At 37.7% G+C, this 20,859-nt stretch overlaps 2 protein-coding genes across 2 annotated transcripts; one reads left to right on the top strand and one right to left on the bottom strand.

Moving 5' to 3' along the window:
* Window positions 1-293: 293 nt before the first annotated feature.
* On the bottom strand, window positions 294-5,301 carry yipf2 (Yip1 domain family, member 2). The gene is made up of 10 exons (XM_051106465.1): window positions 5,199-5,301; window positions 4,999-5,079; window positions 4,839-4,915; window positions 4,611-4,759; window positions 4,421-4,501; window positions 3,215-3,302; window positions 2,969-3,085; window positions 2,567-2,733; window positions 2,302-2,484; window positions 294-948 (listed from the first exon to the last, which is right to left on the bottom strand). The coding sequence occupies exons 3-10, from the start codon at window positions 4,867-4,869 to the stop codon at window positions 844-846; spliced, it is 921 nt and encodes a 306-aa protein (XP_050962422.1). The 5' UTR covers window positions 4,870-4,915; window positions 4,999-5,079; window positions 5,199-5,301; the 3' UTR covers window positions 294-843.
* Window positions 5,302-5,699: 398 nt separating this feature from the next.
* timm29 (translocase of inner mitochondrial membrane 29) lies at window positions 5,700-7,440 on the top strand. The gene is made up of 2 exons (XM_051106466.1): window positions 5,700-6,046; window positions 6,320-7,440. The coding sequence occupies exons 1-2, from the start codon at window positions 5,950-5,952 to the stop codon at window positions 6,991-6,993; spliced, it is 771 nt and encodes a 256-aa protein (XP_050962423.1). The 5' UTR covers window positions 5,700-5,949; the 3' UTR covers window positions 6,994-7,440.
* The last annotated feature ends 13,419 nt before the right edge of the window (window positions 7,441-20,859 follow it).

The raw sequence follows: 20,859 nt of genomic DNA, 5'->3' as shown, positions 1-20,859 counted from the left end.
GGAATTGGACTTTTCCTTTAAGTGTTCACATCCATACAGTGGAAGTCACTGGGCACCAAAATAGGTTGGTTACCTAAACTTTTCAGAATATCATATTTTATGTTCCAATAGAAGAAAGTTACAGGTTTGGGTGAGTAAATGATGACAAAAGTATAATTTTTGGTTGAACTTTTCCAAAAAGTTTATGACATTTAAGTGCAAAGTATACCTTCTTAGAAATCTGTGGACCAAGTAGGAATGGTGATGCAACTGTCCCCATTCATGCCAAACAAGCTCAGAACGACAAGTTTGACCCTGACAAGAATGATTTTAATCCACAGTGTCAAGCAAAAAACTGTCCAGGAAAGCAACATTAAATACTTAATACAGGTACTTCCATTCCATTTTCAGAATAATGAGAGAAAGTAGCCTACAAGGAAAGAAAGCAGTCAGGTGTTTAAGGCAAACCTCAAATCAGTTCACAGTAATACAAGATCATTCTTATAAATTACTCTATTTTGATCAAAAGAAACTTAAATTTTAGGTAATAAGTGACCATAACACTTGAGGAAAATAATATTGGGCAGGTCACTTTATGTATTAAAGAAACAAAGTACAAACTAAAATCATTATTGTGATCTGCCTTTTGATCTGACCGAGGTTATTTTATCTGCTGTGTTAGTTACAAACTGGAAACACATTCAACGTGTTCGCCGGGAATGCTTATGTGCATCAAGCGTCGGCACGCTAATCTGAACTCCTTCATTGCTCAGTTATTCATTGCTCCTTCATTGCTCAATCATAATTATTACACACTTTCCATGTCCTTTAAATATATACGCTCCTAGGTTCCCATTCAGTTGGTCATTGATGCTTTCCCACGTTAGTTGTTGTGTGATTTGTGGCTGGGGTCATCTGTTGTCCGATATGCGATGATCCAGACTTTGTTGATGTTTGGAAGAAGTAGAGCTAAAACGAGAGATGGAAATATATTTTGAAGTTTCACCAGAAGAAATTACCGATCAAAGTGTGCAGTTGGAAGGGAGGTAATGCTTGTGCTATTTATTTCAGTCCTTCTTAGAAGATACACTATCATTCAAATATATGGCGTCGGTAATAATTACTGTTGAGGTCAAGAATCTGCAAAATGTTAATTATTTAACCAAAATAAGAGGGATCATAGAAAGTGCATGTTATTTTTTTATCTAGTGCTTACATGAATAAGATATTTCAGATGTTTACATATAGTCCACAGGAGAAAATAATAGTTGAATTTATAAAAATGACCCTGTTCAAAGGTTTACATACACTTGATGGGGACAGCTGTGGATCATTCAGGTAACAACAGTATTAAGAATCAAATGTATGAAAATGTTTGAATGGGGTCATTTTTATAAATTCAACTATTATTTTCTCTTGTGGACTACATGTAAACATATTTTACGTGCAATATCTTATTTCATATAAAATGACAAAACTGAATTTTCTGAATTATTCCAGTCTTGTTACATGATCCTTCAGAAAACATTCTAATATAATAATATAACGTAACACTTATAATATAATTATTATAAGTGTTAACAGCTGTGGAAGCTGTGATATATCTTAATACAAAGTGTATGCACATTGACCCTAAACTTTTCAATGGTAGTGTGTCACATTATAAATCACTTTAAGCAATATCAACAACATATGTTCTTGTCAGTTACCACATAATTTAATATCGACGACTCTGGTTTGTAACAAATATCTTGATGAGTTCATTTGCTGTGATATCAAACTGGTTCCAATTAAATGTGCTAGCATAATATAAAATCCAATTTTTTTAACATGCCATAACCAGCTATAAAAGTAAACAAAGCATCTTTTGCTTTGTATTCACAGAAAGATTACAGGAATTATGGTAACACATCACAAGCAGTTTCTCATAAAGAAAAACAAAAACAATTCCATCTGAAAAGACTAATTTATAGGTTTTATAGGTCAAATACGAATGAAAACTATTTTCTGTGGTTATTAACAGCACACCAGATTGAGTTGATGGGGTTTACAATATTAGTTCACTTCCAGAATAAAAGTTTCCTGATAATTTATGTCCATTTGTGGTTAAAAATTATACGATTTTTTATTGTTTTAAGAAACGAATAATCGTTTCATTAGGTAAGACCCTTATCCATCATCTGGGATTGTGTAGAAAGAAAGACATGAACATCTTGGATGACACTGGGATGAGTAAATCATCAGGAAATTAATGTTCTGGAAGTGAACTAATCCTTTAAGGTATATTTGACTTGGAATATTCCTTTGAAGAATTTCTCTCACCTTAAAGCCAATGGCCAGAAGGGCATGAAGTGACACTATTACCACCATGGTAGCGAATGCCGTAAGTTTTGTGTCATCACGAACAGCCGGCCAGAACGTCATTACCAACACTCCGCCAGAGATCACCATAGCAATGACAATCAATAGCCACTCAAGCCAGTAGACGGGAATGGTCCATAATATCTAAAAACAGAGACAGAGTTAGACTTAACAGGTCGAACTTCATAAAGTCTCAGTGTCTTTTTAAAAATGATCTCAAACTTACCGAGGTAGGGATATAAATGAACAGAGAGTAACCATAGACACACACAGTCTCTAAAAACGTGTAACCGCTGATGTGTCTCTCAACACTTTGACGCCACGTTAGGAAGCCCCAAACTCCTAGAGGCACCAGCCATGCATAGAGGAACACAGTGATGGCTGCGATCGAAACTAAAATGGAACAAAATCTTAATTTAGGGATTGATATATACATGTGCTTTTTCATTAAAAAAAAGACTAAAATCTTGAACCTGTAGATTCACTGAACCTTAAATCTGATTGGTTGTTCACATGATAATATTTAGTTAAACATTTATATGACTAGGTATGACAGGTTGTGTTCTTTTATATTGTAAAGTATTAACAGAATTGTTCTCCACAATTTGCATGCCCACTGCTGTCTCACCTCTGTTGAATTGTGGTCTGTAGTGATACTCTGTGTCTCCCATCTTAGACAGAAATGTGTAGACGTCTCCACTGATGGCCACTGAAAACACTAGAGTCACGCAGATCCAGAAAGGACCTGACAAGCGGAAGGAAAACAAAAAATAAAATGTCTGACAGTTATGTGAAACTCCACATTCATTCAAAAATAAAGCAACTGGCTGTGTTAAAAAGTGATCTCCGAGATTAAAAATTAGATCTACATTACCATAGAGATCAGGGTTATTTCGAATGTGGTGTTTGACGAAATTTCGTCCTGGCAAAGGCATGACTGAGCCTTTTATCCTATCCAGCACCTACAATAATAAAGATAACAGAACAAACAATTACTAGGATACTAGAGTTGTTGGTTCTTTGGATTGAATGTGGTAGTTCCAAGTAGGCAAAAAAAAAAAAAAAAAAAGCAACCATGATCTCCCTTTAAAATATTAGTAATTAGTATTTCTTGATATTTTATGACTTTTTTTTCTCATTTAGAGTCATTAACATGTATGCTAGGTTTCTACTACAGCGCCCTTCAAAAGTCTGGGATCAGTTAGACTTGTAATGTGTTTAAAGAAGTCAAATCTGCATTTTTTAATAAAAAAAAAAAAAGAAAAGTAATATTGCGACATATTATTACAACATAAAATAATGTTTTAATATACTTTAAAATAATTATTTATTCCTGTGATGCAAAGCTGAATTTTCAGCATCATTACTCCAGTCTTAAGTGTCACAAGATCCTTCAGAAATCATTCTGATATGATGATTTATTATTTGAATTATCCATGTTGGCAAAAGTTGTGCTGCCAAATTTTTTTTTTTGAAACCTGTGACACTTTTTTCAGGATTCTTTGATGAATTAAATGTTTTTTAAAAAAAAGCATTTATTCAAAACAGAAATCTTTGCTATCACGTTTTTATCAATTTAACGCACCCTTGCTGAATAAAAGTCTTAATTTCTTTCCAAAAAAGAAAGAATAAAAATGTACTGACCCCAAACTTTTGAACTGTAGTATATATTATTACAAAAGATTTCTATTTTAATTAAATGCTTTTCTATGTTGAATTATATTAAAATCAAAGAATACTAAAAACTAACATGGGTTCAAAAGAAATCAATGTTTTTTACAAACTTCTTCTGTTTAAAACAATTAATGTTTTAAAATGGTTACAAAATAGTTACAATGCCTTTTACAAAATTTACAGTTTGTAAAATCATGTTTATTTTGTGTGGGGGCTATTAATGTTAAGAGTTCACTGTTTTTACCAGATTTCTCATTTGTATGTTTGTTTGTTTTCATAGTGTGACTTTGGTGAATTATACTAAATCCAATTAGTGTCAATCTGACCCACATATAGCAACTGTGCCAAAATTCACAACATAAAATGAGGGTTACAAAGAATACCATAAGCAAGAAAACAAAAGTACCTGCATTGTATCTACATTGAAGAATGACTGATAGTATTCAAACGTCCAAAAACCACCTGTTTGCTTTTCACCTCCAAGCAGCTGTGGGAAAATGACAAAAACACCTTCATACCATGACTTTTAAACTAACAAGCACATGAAATAAGCAGCTACTTGTGACCTTCTTAGTCTGTTTGGTTTTGCAGCTCACCTCGGAACTTTCTTGCTGATTGTCTTCATCGTCTGACAGATCAACTCTGACATCTCCAGAGGAGGCTGCTGCTGCTGCGCTGGGGTTGGAGATGCTGAGGGTTGAGGCTCCAGGATTTGAAGAAAGGAGATCAGCCGCTTCCTCAAACTCTGAAAACGTCCAGAATTATGATTAAAGCAGAAAGACGGAGAAACAAAACAAGACACATATAAGACACACAAACCATACCCTGAAACTTTAAATCATCTGGACTAGCCATGACTGGAGATCACAGGATTCTCAAGCAGTTCTCATAAGAATATTATCTGCGTGGAAAGAAGACAATGAACACAATGTAATCATACGACAGCCGTCACAAACAAAATCATATTTAGACTAATCTGCTCACCTGGATGCTACAATATGGTAATCCTGGGGTACGCCAATCCCGACTCCTTCTGGTAACTTCAACAATCAAGCTTGTTTTGAGCTAGCAGGTACAAAAACAATAGTTTCGTCAGGCCGGACAGTATTTAATAGTACCTTCTGACAAACTGAGATTTACAAAATCATTAGCCGATTCGATTGTAGCTAGAATAGATTTGATACCTTCGTGATACACAAGGATTTATTGTTATCGTCCCCATATTCCACGTCACCTGCAGGGTTCCGGTGCGTCAAACCTCAATCACGTGACCGGAACAAAGCCGGAACTAAAACTGGTTTGTTTTTACCTGTTTTACCGCTTTCTTCTAGTTTATTAATGTCTTAAGATTAAGAATAAACAAGGTAGGTTGTATTATATCTTAGATAAAGCGGTGTCTATGTTTTTGTTTTGTTTTTGAAAAGCTCTGAGAGGGAAACAACACATTTTTGCTGTTGTAATTAAGCTAGTTTGATCAAACAATTTCCTAACTGTTACCTAATAGTTTTGTATATTCGACAGTCATATTTAATAATACATTTATATATGAAACTGACAAAAATGTGTGAAATAAATTCAATATTTGCTGACCAAAGTCCACATTCACAGATCCAAATATTGTATACAAAATAATTCTAGCCCTCTCTTTTCTCCTTTAAACTTTAAAAAGTTATCTGTTTGCAATTCCTTGCCTGTTTTAGTGACATGGCTTATAAAAATGCATGGTGGAATCGAAAAGGCAACATTTTGTTTCCCCACCGGACCAATAACATTACACGTACCGTGCTTCTCGCCATTTTGGCTCATCAGTTTCACCAGCCTCCGTTGTTACGTTAAGCCAATACTGGAAACTGTCGGCTGGAAGCCCTTCCTGTGCTTCATCCACTGTGAACTGTGAACTGTGAACTGTCACACTTCGTGGGTTCATTTGCTAACATGGCCGCCTCGTGTCTGCTGAAGAGATGGTGCTCCACAGCAGCAACAGAGACAACCAAGGGCACAAGGTGGCAAAGACTGATAAACAGTCGCGCAGGTAAGACTACGCCAAGATTATTCTTTTTGCTTCAGGAGGTCAGTCACGTGAGTCAAGTGTATATTTGGTCATCATCTGAATTGAGTGCAGGCGTGTTACTTTTTTGTCTACGAAAATACAGCTGTATTAGTTTGCTAGCTAGTTTTCTGACTCTGTTATAGTGGCATAAAAATGTAATTTTGTATTGCTTTAGTTTTTTTCTTATTGCATCATCTTTCATAATTCTGTTAGCTGAATGTTAATTAAGATCTGCTATTTCTTCACTGTTTTCAGGTGCATGGTGCCGTAGTCTTTTAAGCGATTATAAGGAGGCTTGTCGTGAGGCGGTGCTGGGGGCCCGGGAGCGACCCCTTAAAGCCTCGGTCTACTTCGGACTTCTTGGAGGAATGTACGCCTGCTATTACACCAACCCTGATGATGCCTCCTTTGAGACCAGCCTGCTAGAAACCTCCAACCGTCTGGCTCTCCTGTCACCATGGATACGCAGTGGCACCTCAGATGGACACGTCCAGACCCTTGTGAAACTGCGAAACGAGGGCAGGCTGGGCTATGCCAGTCTGGGCGTTGCATCTTTGACTTATTACACAGACTACGACTCGGAGTCCAGCCTGTATGAGGCGCGTTGCTCAGCAATCTCCGTGCCCTGGTCAGAACTGCCAAAACGTGTGTTGGATGTGGGCTTTGCGGGACGCTGGTGGGTGCTTGATCATAAAATGAAGAATTTTGATATAAATGAGGAGGAGTTCAAACATCTCCCACCTGCTTTGGTGGCAACAGTCCCACCGTCGCCCCAAATAACAGAAAGGAACGAAAGGCTGCATCAGGAATCATGGAAAGCTGTGGTGATGGAGGATGAGGGCATTGAATTAGATGGTGTACAAAAAGACATGGACACACCTGTTAAAGAAATAGAGAGCAACAAATTACACAAAGCACAGACTTCTTGATCAGCATATTAATGCTGTAACTCACATAAAGATGACCCTAAAGAAATATGATCGCAAATATAAAGGATACATCAATGAATCATTATTATATTGTATTTATAGAAATAAACAAAATAATAATGTAGTCTGTTATTTTTACTGCAAAAAAAATTGTTTGAATATGTGCGATTGGCTGATTGTAAATACATTAAAAAATTGCATTGTATGCTGACCTTGTTTGGTGTGACAGAATACATTATAACTACAGAAACTGATCAAAAATAGAAATTTTTGTACTTAATAAGTTTAACAATGTAGCATTTTTATAAAATAATTCTCCGTCTGTGAAAAAGAAAAAGGTTTTATTTTGGTAATTTACTAATTAATGGGGCAATACATCATAATAAAACAGTTGAGGTCAAAAGTTTACAAACCCTTTTCAGAATCTGCATAATGTTAATTATTTTACCAAAATAAAAGGGATCATACAAAATGCATGTTATTGTTTATTTAGTACTGACCTGAATAAGATATTTCACATAAAAGATAGATAATTGTTAAATTTATAAAAATGACCTGGTTCAAAAGTTTACATTCCCTTGCTTCTTAATACTGTGCTGTTACCTAAATGATCCACAGCTGTGTTTTTTGTCTAGTGATAGTTGTTCATGTGGGACCTTGTTTGTCCTGAACAGTTAAACTGCCTGATGTTCTTCAGAAAAATCCTTCAGGTCCCACAATTTTTTTTTTGGTTTCCAGCATTTTCTGTGTATCTGAACCATTTCCAGCAATGACTGTATGATTTTGAGGTCCATATTTTCACACTGAGGACAACTGAGGGACTTGTAAGCAACTATTACAGAAGGTTCAAACACTCACTGACGCTCCAGAAGGAAAAAACATGCATTAAGAGCAATATTCCTGCAATATTCACTGTTTTTTGGTAGCTAGCCAATGATATTTTTGCTGCCGCAAAAAGAGTTAATTTTAAAAAGAGTTGAGTTAATTATGTCCATTAATCCCATTACCTTTGACCTTCTATTTCTCTGGCTGACTGTGATTCATTTTCAGGGGAAATCCTCTTTTACATTAATCTCTTTACTCTTCCACTCTCTGGCTCGTCTTCCTCCATTAGTCTTTTGCTCGCTCCCCCATGCCGTCCTTTCTAAGATGGTTGATATTGATTCGCTGGCTCACGGAGCTGCATTCGGCTCTTTTTTTCTGATTGGTATCTCAGCTCCTGGAGAGGATTGTTCATTCTGACCGTGCGGTTCCTCTGCATTAAAGCACGCGAACGCTGTGCTGTCCCGTTCATGTCAAGCTAGACCAGATCATGTTCTCAGTAAAAGGCCAAAGAATGAAAGTAAAGAATAGTGCGCACTTAATGATGAAAAGCACTTAAGATGCGCTAATGAAAGTGTAGGAGCCCATTCGAAGACGTTTCTAATAACATAATAGCAGCAGACTGCAGGGGCTTATCTATGTGTAACTTAACCCCGCTACAGTCAATGTTGAAATAATAATGTCATTAGGGTGCATTTACAAACTGGCTAACAGAAATATTGCATGTCACTGGAGACGTGTATTAATGAGAGAAAACCTATGGCTTGCTTCAGGCAAAGGCTGAACCATCTGAAATCCTAATGATCCCCTTTTAACTTCTCTGCTGTTATAAACGACTCTTACTGTTGTATATTGAAATGGTCACTTAGCATTATCACACCACTGTTATCCAATCACTAAAGATTTTCAGCTGGTAGGAGGATGTTGCTTTAGCCCCAGGCAGCGGTATCTGATGTGCCTTGAACCTCATAATGTACTGAAGCACTCTGTCTGTCCATCAGGGCGTCCACAGGGACCCAGACATTGGCTGATTGCTAAAATGGAGGAGCTTTTCTATCAGTGTAACACTCTCTGCAAGACACTCCCAGCTCAGACACACCACCGCTGCGTCCCAGTGCTTTTAAAGTGCTGTCCCTGGCCTGTCTTATTGCCTTCAAGCTCACTGATCTGAGATAACTAGGCAGTGGGAAGCAATGGAGTGGAAGCCCACCATGTTTTTCAGGTAGTGTCGCTGCTGTCTTGTTTGCTTTTTACTTGGCTAAATGATGAGGGAGATGGAAAACTGGTTCTCATTCATTTTTGAATTTGTTTCGCCTTTATATTTCATAGATCCTTCGGTCTCCATTGTCACAAATAACCTTTTCCCATAATCCCATGAAACTAAAATAGCCTTTAAAGGATAGTTAGGGAAAAAATGGACTGCTGCTTGTTCATGTTGTTTTGTTAAGGGGGGCATCAGATGCAAAATTCACTTTTACATGTTGTTTGAACATAAATGTCTGTTGGTAGTGTGTGTACACAGCCACCCTATAATGATAAAAAAAAGTGCTTTTTTAAAAAATCCCCAATATTAATAACCCCTGTTTTGAGATTCTTGGCAGAATGATGTTGTTCTGCACAGGCCCCTCCCACAACTGTTGATTGACATTGGCATTTTAGTACAGACCGTCCCTGAGCGAGCTGTGAACAGTCCACCATTGTTTCGACACTGGAGCAGGAGCAGACAAGAATGTCTCCTAAGCGATTGACGCATTTTGTTGTTGGTGGTTTTGTTGCTGGATTGTTTTTGAAAGCATTGCGCCCCCAATCTACCTAAATCCAAAGATCCATTAAAAAAAACCTTATACTCACTTCTTCTGCTTCTTCTGTAGGTGAATATTAAATATTTCAATTAAATAAATATATGTAATGCAAGTTTAATATACGCACATGCGTGTAGGTTACATATGTGCATCTCAGAGCGGCTCTGTTCACTAACTGTTATCATTTGTGTGGCAAATATTAAAGATTAAGTGGTCATTTGAATTAAATGTTGTTTAGTCAATATTAAACAGATTAGATTGCACAGCAAAGTGTAAAAACAATCGTCAGCCCATTGGCGCCCTCTGCAGGCATTTGTTATAATGCGTAATGTACATTAGCTCTATTGTTTATAATATATTATGTATTTTAACAGTTTTGTTCAAAGATACAATATGATAATATTTTATTTGAACTAATTATTATTGCCTCATTGCTGTTATGCATTTTAAAGGCTATGTTCACTTAGGTCTATTTTACTACAAAACTTAATTATAATTATCCGATTACTCAATTAAGCGTGGGAATAATCAACACATCACTCAATTACCAAAATAATTATTAGAGACTGATTCTTCATGATGGATACAAGACATGACTGACCAATAGTGAGTAGCCTACACAAAAGGTGGATGTGTTCTACATATCTAAGGCCTGTAGATATTTATAAAATAAACCAGTTTTATAAACTCATTGATTTAGCTTAACAATTTATAATATAATATAATCTAATCTACATGCACTATAGGCCTTAAACCATAGTAAAATTCAGTTTCCATGTTTAATGAAAATGTAGGCCTGTTTTATAAAACTAACATTAGTCATAAGCATATTTCTAGTACGTTTTGTTTATTATTAAAGAATCTTACATTGCGCATGAGTCTCGTTCAAGTCCTCGGTACGCAGATCCTCTGTAATATTCTTTCAAACTTCGACGGTTGGTTGAACTTGCACATTCGTTTTTTGTTTTGTTTTTTTCCGAGTTGGACGTGCTAATCAATTTTTTGGTACAACAAAACATTATTTGTTTTTATTTACTTGTTGTACAAATCTAAATCAAATTATGTGAAAAAATGTTCCTTAAGTTCATTGAACTATTTTTGAGTGCACTAGACAGCTTTCAGAATATCTTCTTATATATTCCACAGAAGGAAGAAAGTCATACAGGTTTGAAATAACATGAAGGTGAGTAAACAATGGCAGAATTTTCATTTTTAGGTGAACTGCCCCTTGTACAGTCTCCCCTTTCGTTCATCCTTTGATCGACATGGATCCTCCCCCACCCTCCACAACCTGTCCTGTATTGAGTATTGACTGTCACTCTATCCATCCTCAGCTGCCAATGTCAGATGGATTCGGTGGCTGAGGCTGATCGGTGGTCAGTCTGGAAAGGGGGAGCTTGGGGTCAGGGAGGACATGTTGGAAGAGGGGTGGGGGTCATGAGTAGGGGTGAGGGAGTCTAGCCACGGCGCTGACCTCAGTGACCACAGCTCCTCCACCCCCTCCCATTATGTCTGATCAATATGTCACTATGAAGGGAGAGAATATGGAAAGCGCGAGGGGGAGGAAAATGTTAAAGGCATGTCGACTCGACCAGACACTGGATCCGTTAATGCAGTGTCTGAAAGTAGTGTGCCTATGGGGAAAATACTTTATAAATTTCTTTTCCTGATAACACATGTACGTCACTCAGACGTCTATGTGGTGGCAATGCATCATGCATTAGCTATGCATAGTGAGATTTTCCATAATTATTGTAGGTAGAAAAGTTCTTGTATGGACCACTACAGCAGAAATCTCATTAGTTATTGTAGGTATTTGTACTTTTATTCCAGCACATGTAGATTTTTTTAGTTTGCACAGACACTGAAAAAAACACTGAAAAAAAACAAACAATATAAACTTTTATTTAGCAAGGATGCTTTAAATTGAATAAAAGTGATGATAAATATATAATGTTACAATAGAATTTTATTTCAGGTAAATGCTGTTCTTCTGAATTTTCTGTTCATCAAAGAAACCTGAAAAAAAATCTCAGCTGTTTTCAGCATAGTAATAATAAAGCTTTCAGCTTTAAAATCACAACAATAAATTACATTTTAAAAGATTCAAATAAAAACAATTATTTTAAATAGTAAAAATATTTCAAGAGACTTTAAAGAAGAGACTTCTTTAAAAAACAATTGTTAAAAAACATATGTAATTATTAATTATTTAACTTATTTAACTTATTTATTTAGTTGTAATACACCATGCAACCAGAAAAGTATATTTATATATTTAAATTATAATTTCTATTTAAACTTAAATATTCTACAGATTCAAAAAAAGAAGAAGAAGAAGAATCTGCTTATTTGATATGAATTTGATATTGTTATCAAAATATCAAGGCTGCTTTTTTCCAAGTTCAGTTGCTTGGTTTATTAAAAACAAAATTAAAAAAATGACTAATGTTACATAAATATATTTGTGTGTGTAAGTGCGATGTGTTTTTAACTAGCAAATTCTTCTGAATTTTTTATTTATTTTTTAAATTAAAAACATGTTGGAATACAAATGTTAGAACAACATACGTGTGAAAAAATCATACCAGAATATAATTTTTTTAATATTCCCAAATGATTTGACTTACCTTAATGTAAGTTTTAGTAAGCATTTTTTAACATCAGTTACTAAAGATAGGTACTACGCCTAAAATATGTATAATATGTGACAAATTTAAAACCACAACACTAAATAAACACTGAGACTGTCCGACACCAAGCTGTATAAACTATTTTTAGGGTAGTGGCTCACAGAACACGAAGGGTTAAGTGTCTGGCGCACAGCGAGGAAAGCATGAATGTGTGTGCATGTGTTTAAATGTGGAGAAGAGAGAGAGTGAGTGATGAGAGAGAAAAAGAGGAGAAGGGGGTAAGTATAAAAATATAAATGTCTGTCTGGAGTGTGAAAATGTTTGAAGATGGGAGGGAATACAGACAGAACAGGCACCCAAAAGAGGGTGAGAGGAAAAAAAAAAGAGTGCGCAAGAGAGTAGGGTGGGGATGAAGGGGGAGGGAAGGAAACGAAGAGTGAGGGAGAGAGAGAGAGGGAGAGGGGGAGGAGAAGGAAGCGGAGCGCATTCACAATTTTCATTCAAACTGACACAGCCTGTGTGTCCCGGTTTGCACTCCCCACTCCCTCTCTCTCTCTCTCTCTCTCTCTACACACACACACACACACACACACGCACAGAGAGAGAGAGAGAGAAACACCAGACCGTCTGCAGTTAAGTTAACAGCGGCTAGAGGACGGCTTCAAGAAGAGTGAGAGACCGGGACGAGAAAACCCGAGGAGACCGGCGGAAGGGGTGAGAATAGAAAGAGGAGGTATGGAATTCACAAAGAGATGTCAGGGTGGAAGGTGAGTAGGGAGAGGACGAAGAGTTTTAAAATAGAAGAGAGAAAAAGGGAGGTGGAGGAATGCAGGGGTGGAACGGCCGAGCTCGACGTATGGAGGGGGGCAGAGATCGACTGGAGCCAGACTGGGTGTATGCATCTGACTGAGAGAGAGTCACTGTGGTAAGTGTGTTTTTCTTCTCGAACCCCTGCCACCTCCCTAAACCAAGAGCCTGTGATCCACTCTGACTGTTTGAGCGCACGCGAGACGACTTTTCCATTAGGATGCGTTGTCATGCTGTTAGAATGTGATACAAATCTGATTTGACAAATGTGACAAGTGTTGCTTATGCGGTCAGACATCACTGCAGGACATTTTAATGTGATGTTATCCACCAAGGCATGCATGAGTGTTGTGTTTGCATGTGTTTGGATGCTAGTTAAGGCTTCGGGAGCATTTCTGCTTTTCCAAGAAACCTAAATGTCTTTTCAACTACTAACTTTGACTAATTGTTGGTTGTAAACATTAGTACAGAGAGTGTGTCACTGGACATAATGGTCTCCTAATGGGATGTATGTGTGTGCGTATGTTTGTGTATGCATGCGAGGTGATATCAATCCCTATGGAAGTGAATGGCAATTGGATTAAACTATTGATTTAGTCTGGAGCAGGTAGACATACACCCAGTCGGCCAGACGAGGGGGAAGGGCCATCCACATTACTGCAGACATCTTCATCAATAATCCTCTCGCACCCAAAACTAAACCAACAGCAGTGACCGGCACAATAATGGCACGTCAAGTGCTATAAAACATCAGCTTTAGCACAGATACACACATACAGACCACCATGTGCTACTTCTGCAAACTTTTTCTTCGAACGGTGAGGTCAGTGTCTTCTTTTGTATGTCTTGATGTCGTTTGTCATTTTAAGGGGGCTTTTATGTTGTTGGATTCTTGTAAAAGTTTCTCGGCTATGCTAGAGTTTCCCAGTTATGTGTTTCACACCACAAAATCCAGTTTGAAAAGTTTCCCAGCGAACTTGCTGGGTCTACAAAACTGGCTGTGACGCCTATGAACTCATTCACCAGAGGGTCATGAGTTCAAGTCCCAAGTGGGGGATGGAGGGGGGGTCTGTCATGGTAGCCTTATTTTTTCTTGCAGACCCTTCCCCCACTTCTTTTCCGCATCTCGCACGGCTGGACAAACACATACATCAGGCCTGTTACTTTTGCCTGCTCATATAGTCAAAAGTTCGACCTTCGTCTTAAAGGCCAGCAGCTAGTCTTGTCTTATACAGATGTGGGCCTTGAAAACAGTTTCTGTGCAGATTTGGATAGCAAATAGTCTTTTAAAACTGTTTGAAATTGCGTCCACGCCACACCGTCTGTTTGCACGTGCGTACGTGAGCGCGTTCCAAACACGTCGAGTCGGCAAACGAACGAGGCGCGTTTCAGACAGCCCCTCTTTCATAGGAAATGAGACCCTTTGACCTTTGCCATTCAGTCTGTCTGGAAATGCCGAGCCTGGAATCGATCAACACCCCCTTGCCCAGACACGCACTCACCACCTCCACTCTTCTGCCCGCTCCCTCGATTCCTCCTTCCCCCTTCCATTTTTCTCTTTCTCTCCAATCGGCAGCCCCCTGTTCCCGCTCACTCTCAGCTCCTGCTCCCTTCCCCCCACGATCAGATAATAGACCCCACAGAGCTCATGCTATACTTCATGCAGAGCCCTGTGCCCGCTTCCCCGTGCATATGACCATCTCCACAGGCCCCAGTGCTTGCACAAAACTTCCCCTCCGAGACTGTGAGTGCACAGTCCCGTATGGCCAAAAAATATTTAAAATGTGCTAAATATAGGCTGGAAACAGAATGGCTGTTTTTGTTTAAATGCTAAAATGACATATATTTGACAACATGTACTTCAAGGGACAATATTGTTGATTTATTTACGTGCATATTGTTAACATGCTATATATATATATGTGTGTGTGTGTGTGTGTGTGTTTGCATGTGTGCATTTATGTATATGTGTACTTATAAATATATATTATTAGACATATTTTGTCTAAATATGTGTCTTTTGTGTATCTGCAAACATAAAAACATGATTTATTGTGATCATTGATACATATATGTATATATATATATATATAAAATCCTGGACCACAATATCAGTCATAAGGGTCTTTTTTTTTTTTAATTGACATTTATACATCATCTGAAAGCTGTATAAATAAGCTTTCCATTGATGTATGGTTTGTTAGGATAGGACATTAAATTGCCTGAGATACAGCTATTTGGAAATCTGGAATCTGAGGGTGCAAAAAATGTAAATAATGAGAAAATCGCATTTAAAGTTGTCCAAATGAAGTTCTTAGCAATGCATATTATTAATGAAAAATTATTTTTTGATATATTTACGGTAGGAAATTTACAACATATCTTCATGCAACATGGTCTTTGCTTAATATATTAATATTACTATTAATGATTTTTTGCATAGAGGAAATTCAATAATTTAGATATATATGTATATATGTATATATATATATATATATATATATTTATTTTGTTTGTGTGCATGTATATATATATATATATATATATACACACACACACACAGTTACTGAATACATTTGTACAATACATAAATTTTATACAAAATATTTTCTTTTATATATGTGTCTGCAATATATGTTTTTGCTTCCTGGCTTGGGTCATTGATTTATTCATAACAATGAAAACTAGTTGGGGTGTGAATGTTAACAATATCATGTGAGGTACACACACGTTTATGCCAGTTTTTTAATGTGGACAATTCCAGCAGTATCTGAAGTGTGTGTCAGTTCCAGGCGAGTTACAGTGAACATTCAACGCTGTCGGTGAGTTTGCAAGCGAGAGAAACCATCGAGTGTTGAGTGTACCCTGCCTCTCGAGCGTACCCTGACCACACGGACCTTCAGAGTGCCAGCGACTACATGTGTGAGTCCATTTTGTTGCTGAGCTGGCCAAGATGGCTGCTGTAGTGTCTCTGAAGCTGTCCCAGCTGATCAGTCAAGCGAGAGACTGTATTCTGCATCTACTGTCACAGCTCTGGGTCCCGATTCACATTCATTGCTGTCGGTGGGTTTTATCTCTTCGACTCGCCGGACAATGAATGAGAACTACGGCCTCTCCTGCACTAAAACGAAACCATGAGTTGTGAAAATAAGGACTGTTAATCTTGTTCATTATTAGACGTGTCACTCAACACACATACACCATAAAAGGTCAATAAACAGTATGTGAAATAATAATTGGGAATCTGTCTCTTTTACTGCATGTTGTTAATCACTAATGCATAATTACTAATCATCCTCATGTTGTTCCAAACTGGAGCACAAAAGAAGATATTATTCCACATTCGTCAAAATATCCTCTCTGAAAGAAAGTCATACAGGTTTGAAATAACATGAGGATGATAAACATGACAGAACTGCTATTTTTAGGTGAGCTATCCCTTCAAAGGAATAAAATTTACTTATTATTTACTCATCCAAGATGTTCATGTCTTTCTTTCTTCAATCAAAAAGAAATTAAGGTTTTTGCGGAAAACATCCCAGGTTTTTTCTCCATATAGTGGAGATCAATGGGATCCAGTGCATTGAATGTCCGAATTGCAGTTTCAATGCAGCTTCAGAGGGCTCTACATGATCCCAGACAAGGAATAAGGGTCTTACCTACCAAAATGATCGGTCATTTTCTAAAAAAAAAACAGATGTATATACTTTTTAACCACAAATGCTCATCTTGCACTAGCTGGACTTCATGCATTATGTAATCACGTTGGAAAAGTCAAGAATGACGTAGGCAGAAATACCGACCCAGTGTTTACAAAAACGTGCAAAGAGTCAAACACCCTTTACAAAAAAAGGTAAAACGAAGATGTTGGATGATGTTGGAATCGTTTCGCTAGATAAGACCCTTATAGAGTCCTTTTAAGCTGCACTGAAACTGCTTTTTGAACCTTCAACCCAAAAATCCTGGAATGTTTTCCTTAAAAACCTCAATTTCCTTATAACCAAAGAATGACATGAACATCTTGGATGCCATGGGGTGATTCAATTATCATGATTTTTTTATTCTGTGAACTAAACCTTTAAAAAAAAGTCTTTGAATACTACAGACCATGTCTTCTTTTTAAAAACGAATTGTACATTCATGGTGCCAGTGGTTTGGAAGCCACAGTGTCAAAGGAAAACCCTACAGCCAGCAAACCGGATCACTGACCAATGTGACCCGCACAGACAAAAACAGAGTCAACATTACTCACAGCACAGCGTTCTTCCTCGGGCACAGTGTGCATGTAGCTAAAAATGGTCTGGCAAATTTAAGAGGTGGATCACCAGGGAAACTGTCACGACTCTACAGAGGATATACAAGCGTTCTGAACTCCTTAAAAGACAAAGCTTTGAATTTTGAGACTAAATAAAGGAGCTCTTGAGGAACCGTGCGCTATTATTAGGTTGCTTGTGCAGGCTTTAATGAATGAACCCATATGTTTTGGGGTTCTGTGACAGAGCTGTTTCCCACACTGTGAACAAGAGCTTCACTTTACCTCCCAGCAGTAAGCCATTAGAGAACTACCGCTATGAGCAAGAGGGAATCGCAATCTTCAACCAATTACCTCCACAATGGCCCAACCCAAACAATAATACGTTTATGCCGCACGCTGTGCTACATCAGAACATAACGACATATAGCTGTGAGTCTTTGACCCAGTACATTGTGCCGGCCAGCGGGGTCGGCAGCCAATTAGAGTCTGACTCCAGTAATTGGGTTGGCCGGATTGGTCCAAAGGCAGGGTAAGAGAGACTGATTGGAGCAGTCAGCTGTCTGATCTGATTGAAGACTCCACTGTAATCAGCAGCGCAAGACGCTCCACTGCACTCAAAAGCCTAGTCTCTGCCAGTCAGAAATATATGAAACGTACACTACTTAGTTTGCTATACAGATATATATATATATATATATATATATATATATATATTGTTACTCCCTTTGTTTGTTACAAATAGTGTTTGTCTGGCTTACAAACAGCTCCATCAAACAAGAAGGCAGATGCAGCTATATATTTGTCCATATGTGACTCTGGACCACAAAAACAGTCATAATTGTCAATTTTTTGAAATTGAGATTTGTAGATCATCTGTAAGCTGAATAAATAAAAGCTTTCCATTGATGTATGGTTTGGTAGGATAAGACAATATTCGGCTGAGATACAACTATATGATTATCTGGAATCTGAGGGTGCAAAAAAAAAAAAATCAAAATTTTGAGAAAATCGCTTTAAAGTTGTCCAAATTAAGTTCTTAGCAATGAATATTTTTTGGCTTTGATATATTTACAGTAGGAAATTTACAAAATATCTTTATGGAACATGAGCTTTACTTAATATCCTAATGACTTTTGGCATAAAAGAAAAATCAATCATTTTGAACCATACAATGTATTGTTGGCTATTGCTACAAATGTGTGACTTATAACTGGTTTTGTGGTCCAGTGACTGTATGATTTTGAGATCCATCTTTTCACACTGAGGATAACTGAGCGACTCAAACACAACTATTAAAAAAGGTTCAAACATTCACTGATGCTCCAGAAGGAAACATGATGCATTAAATGCCAGGGGGTGAAAACTTATGAACAGGATGTAGATGTCCTTTTTTTGTTTAAATATCATTTAACATCATTATTTTTTTCCATTTAGCACCGCCCTTCGGAAGCAACAGAAGATACAAAAATGTTTCCCAAAAGACAAATTAAGTACTATTTACAGTTTTCACCATCTGGCTCTTAATGCATCATGTTTCCTTCTAGAGCATCAGTGAGTGCTCAAACCTTTTTTTTAATAGTTGTGTTTGAGTTCCTCAATTGTCCTTGGTGTGAAAAGATGGATCTCAAAATCATACAGTCACTGCTGAAAAGGGTTCAAATATGCAAAAGATACTGAAAAACCAAAGAATCTGCAGGACCTGAAGCATTTTTCTGAAGAGCAGTGCTCAGTTGAACTGTTCAGAACAAACAAGGGACTCATGAACAACCATCACAAAAAAAAAACAAAAAAAAACAATAGTCGTAGATCATCCAGGTAACCACACACAGTATTAAAAACCAAGGGTTCACAAACTTTTAAAGGGGGTTATTTTTTAATAATTTCAGCTTTTTTTTGATCTTGTGGACTATATGTAAACATCTTTTATGTAAAATATCTTACTCAGGACAGTACTAAATAAAAAATAACTGCATTTTGTATGATCTCTCTTATTTTATTAAAATTATTCACATTTTTCACAGATTCTGCAAGGGGTTCCCAAATTTCGCATGCCACTGTATATGTGCTATAGAGCAATGTTTTTTGATATTAGGTTCTAATACGTACACTTTTAGCACTACTCGCTAGTGTTCATGACCGAGGGGAACAGAATAAGACACACTCATGAATTTAAAATAAACATATTTTCTCTTCCCACCACATACAAACACAGTACTCATTATCTTCCTTCATACTTTTATGTTTTGTACAGACTCCACTAGTTATTATATCATTTCTGTTCTCTCCGACCGTTTTCTTGCGTTCCCTCTGCTTTCACCCACACACCACTCCATTTCCTGGGTCAATGCCGCTATCATCCAGTGAGCATTAGACACTTGGAAGAGAGGTGAATGGAGGTCAGAAACACTTTGTCTTGTCATCACACGCATTCATATCCCAGATACCGTCGAAAAGCACTCCTGTCAGTACAGGCACTTTTCTGGTGTGCCACTTGTTAGTAGAAGCTGAACACAGACAAGCAATATACAGATAACATAAATACACTCAGAGCTCATTGTGTTCAAAAAAATGTTTGAACTTAGAGGAAATGTCACAAACTCTATGAACTTTGCTGAACAAAGATATAATCTGACTTGTACAGTCCCAACACAATGAGAGCACACAGTCTACTGGCTGTGACTGGGTTTCAACTGCAATGAAGGTACAGGGCTGGAGGAATTTGAGCCTCCTGTGAATTCTAGACGCAAATCCTCTCGGCCACCCCATATAGAAACATATGTCAACAACGAGGCACTGTCTAAAATTGGAGCCATCATTTCAACTTAGCACGCGGTGAGAGTAAAGCCAGAAAACAATAAACATTCATAAGATGGTTTCATAGTGACTGAGCACCACATGAAAGCCTAAGTGAGAGCGAGAGAGAGGACAAAAAGCGGGTCACCCTTTAAACTGCGCGAACACAAAAACAGTTTCTGAAAAGGCGATTGGAGCCATTTCAAGAAACTGTACTGCTCTGCCACAAAGCTTCAGCAATTTTGCGCAATACACTGAGGCACAATCGCACACAGTTGGATGATAGATTTGTATTCATTATCATGGCAACGGAGTCCTGGCGAAGAGAGAGAGAAATTGAGACCACGATCTGGGCAGGCCTGCAGGGCTGTTACTTCTGTCTGCGCTGATGATGAACAGTCACTCGGTCATCCCCAGTCTGCACACGCACCAGAGACCTGCATCACAACACGGTGCGGGCATCCGTCGCAGGCACGCAGTCATAATTCATCCCGCTGGCAGCTTGCAGGGGTCATCGCAACATAAAGCGCCGCACGTGAGCGGTGCACAAAAGAAACATTTTGTGATGGCTGGAAGATGTGCATTAGAAACTAATTTCTTCAGATGGGCTGCTCGCTCTTCACTTCTGAGGGAACAACAATTTGTCTTGCGGTCAAAAGATAAGAACTGCTCACTGTTTTAAAATACAGGTGTATGGGCAGAGCAGGAAGAAATATAACAGGTATTTAATCACAGAGATAAGATAAGGACCTTC

Source organism: Labeo rohita, chromosome 3 (assembly GCF_022985175.1).
Source record: "Labeo rohita strain BAU-BD-2019 chromosome 3, IGBB_LRoh.1.0, whole genome shotgun sequence".
NCBI lineage: Eukaryota > Metazoa > Chordata > Actinopteri > Cypriniformes > Cyprinidae > Labeo > Labeo rohita.
This window is presented reverse-complemented; position numbering and strand designations above follow the sequence as displayed.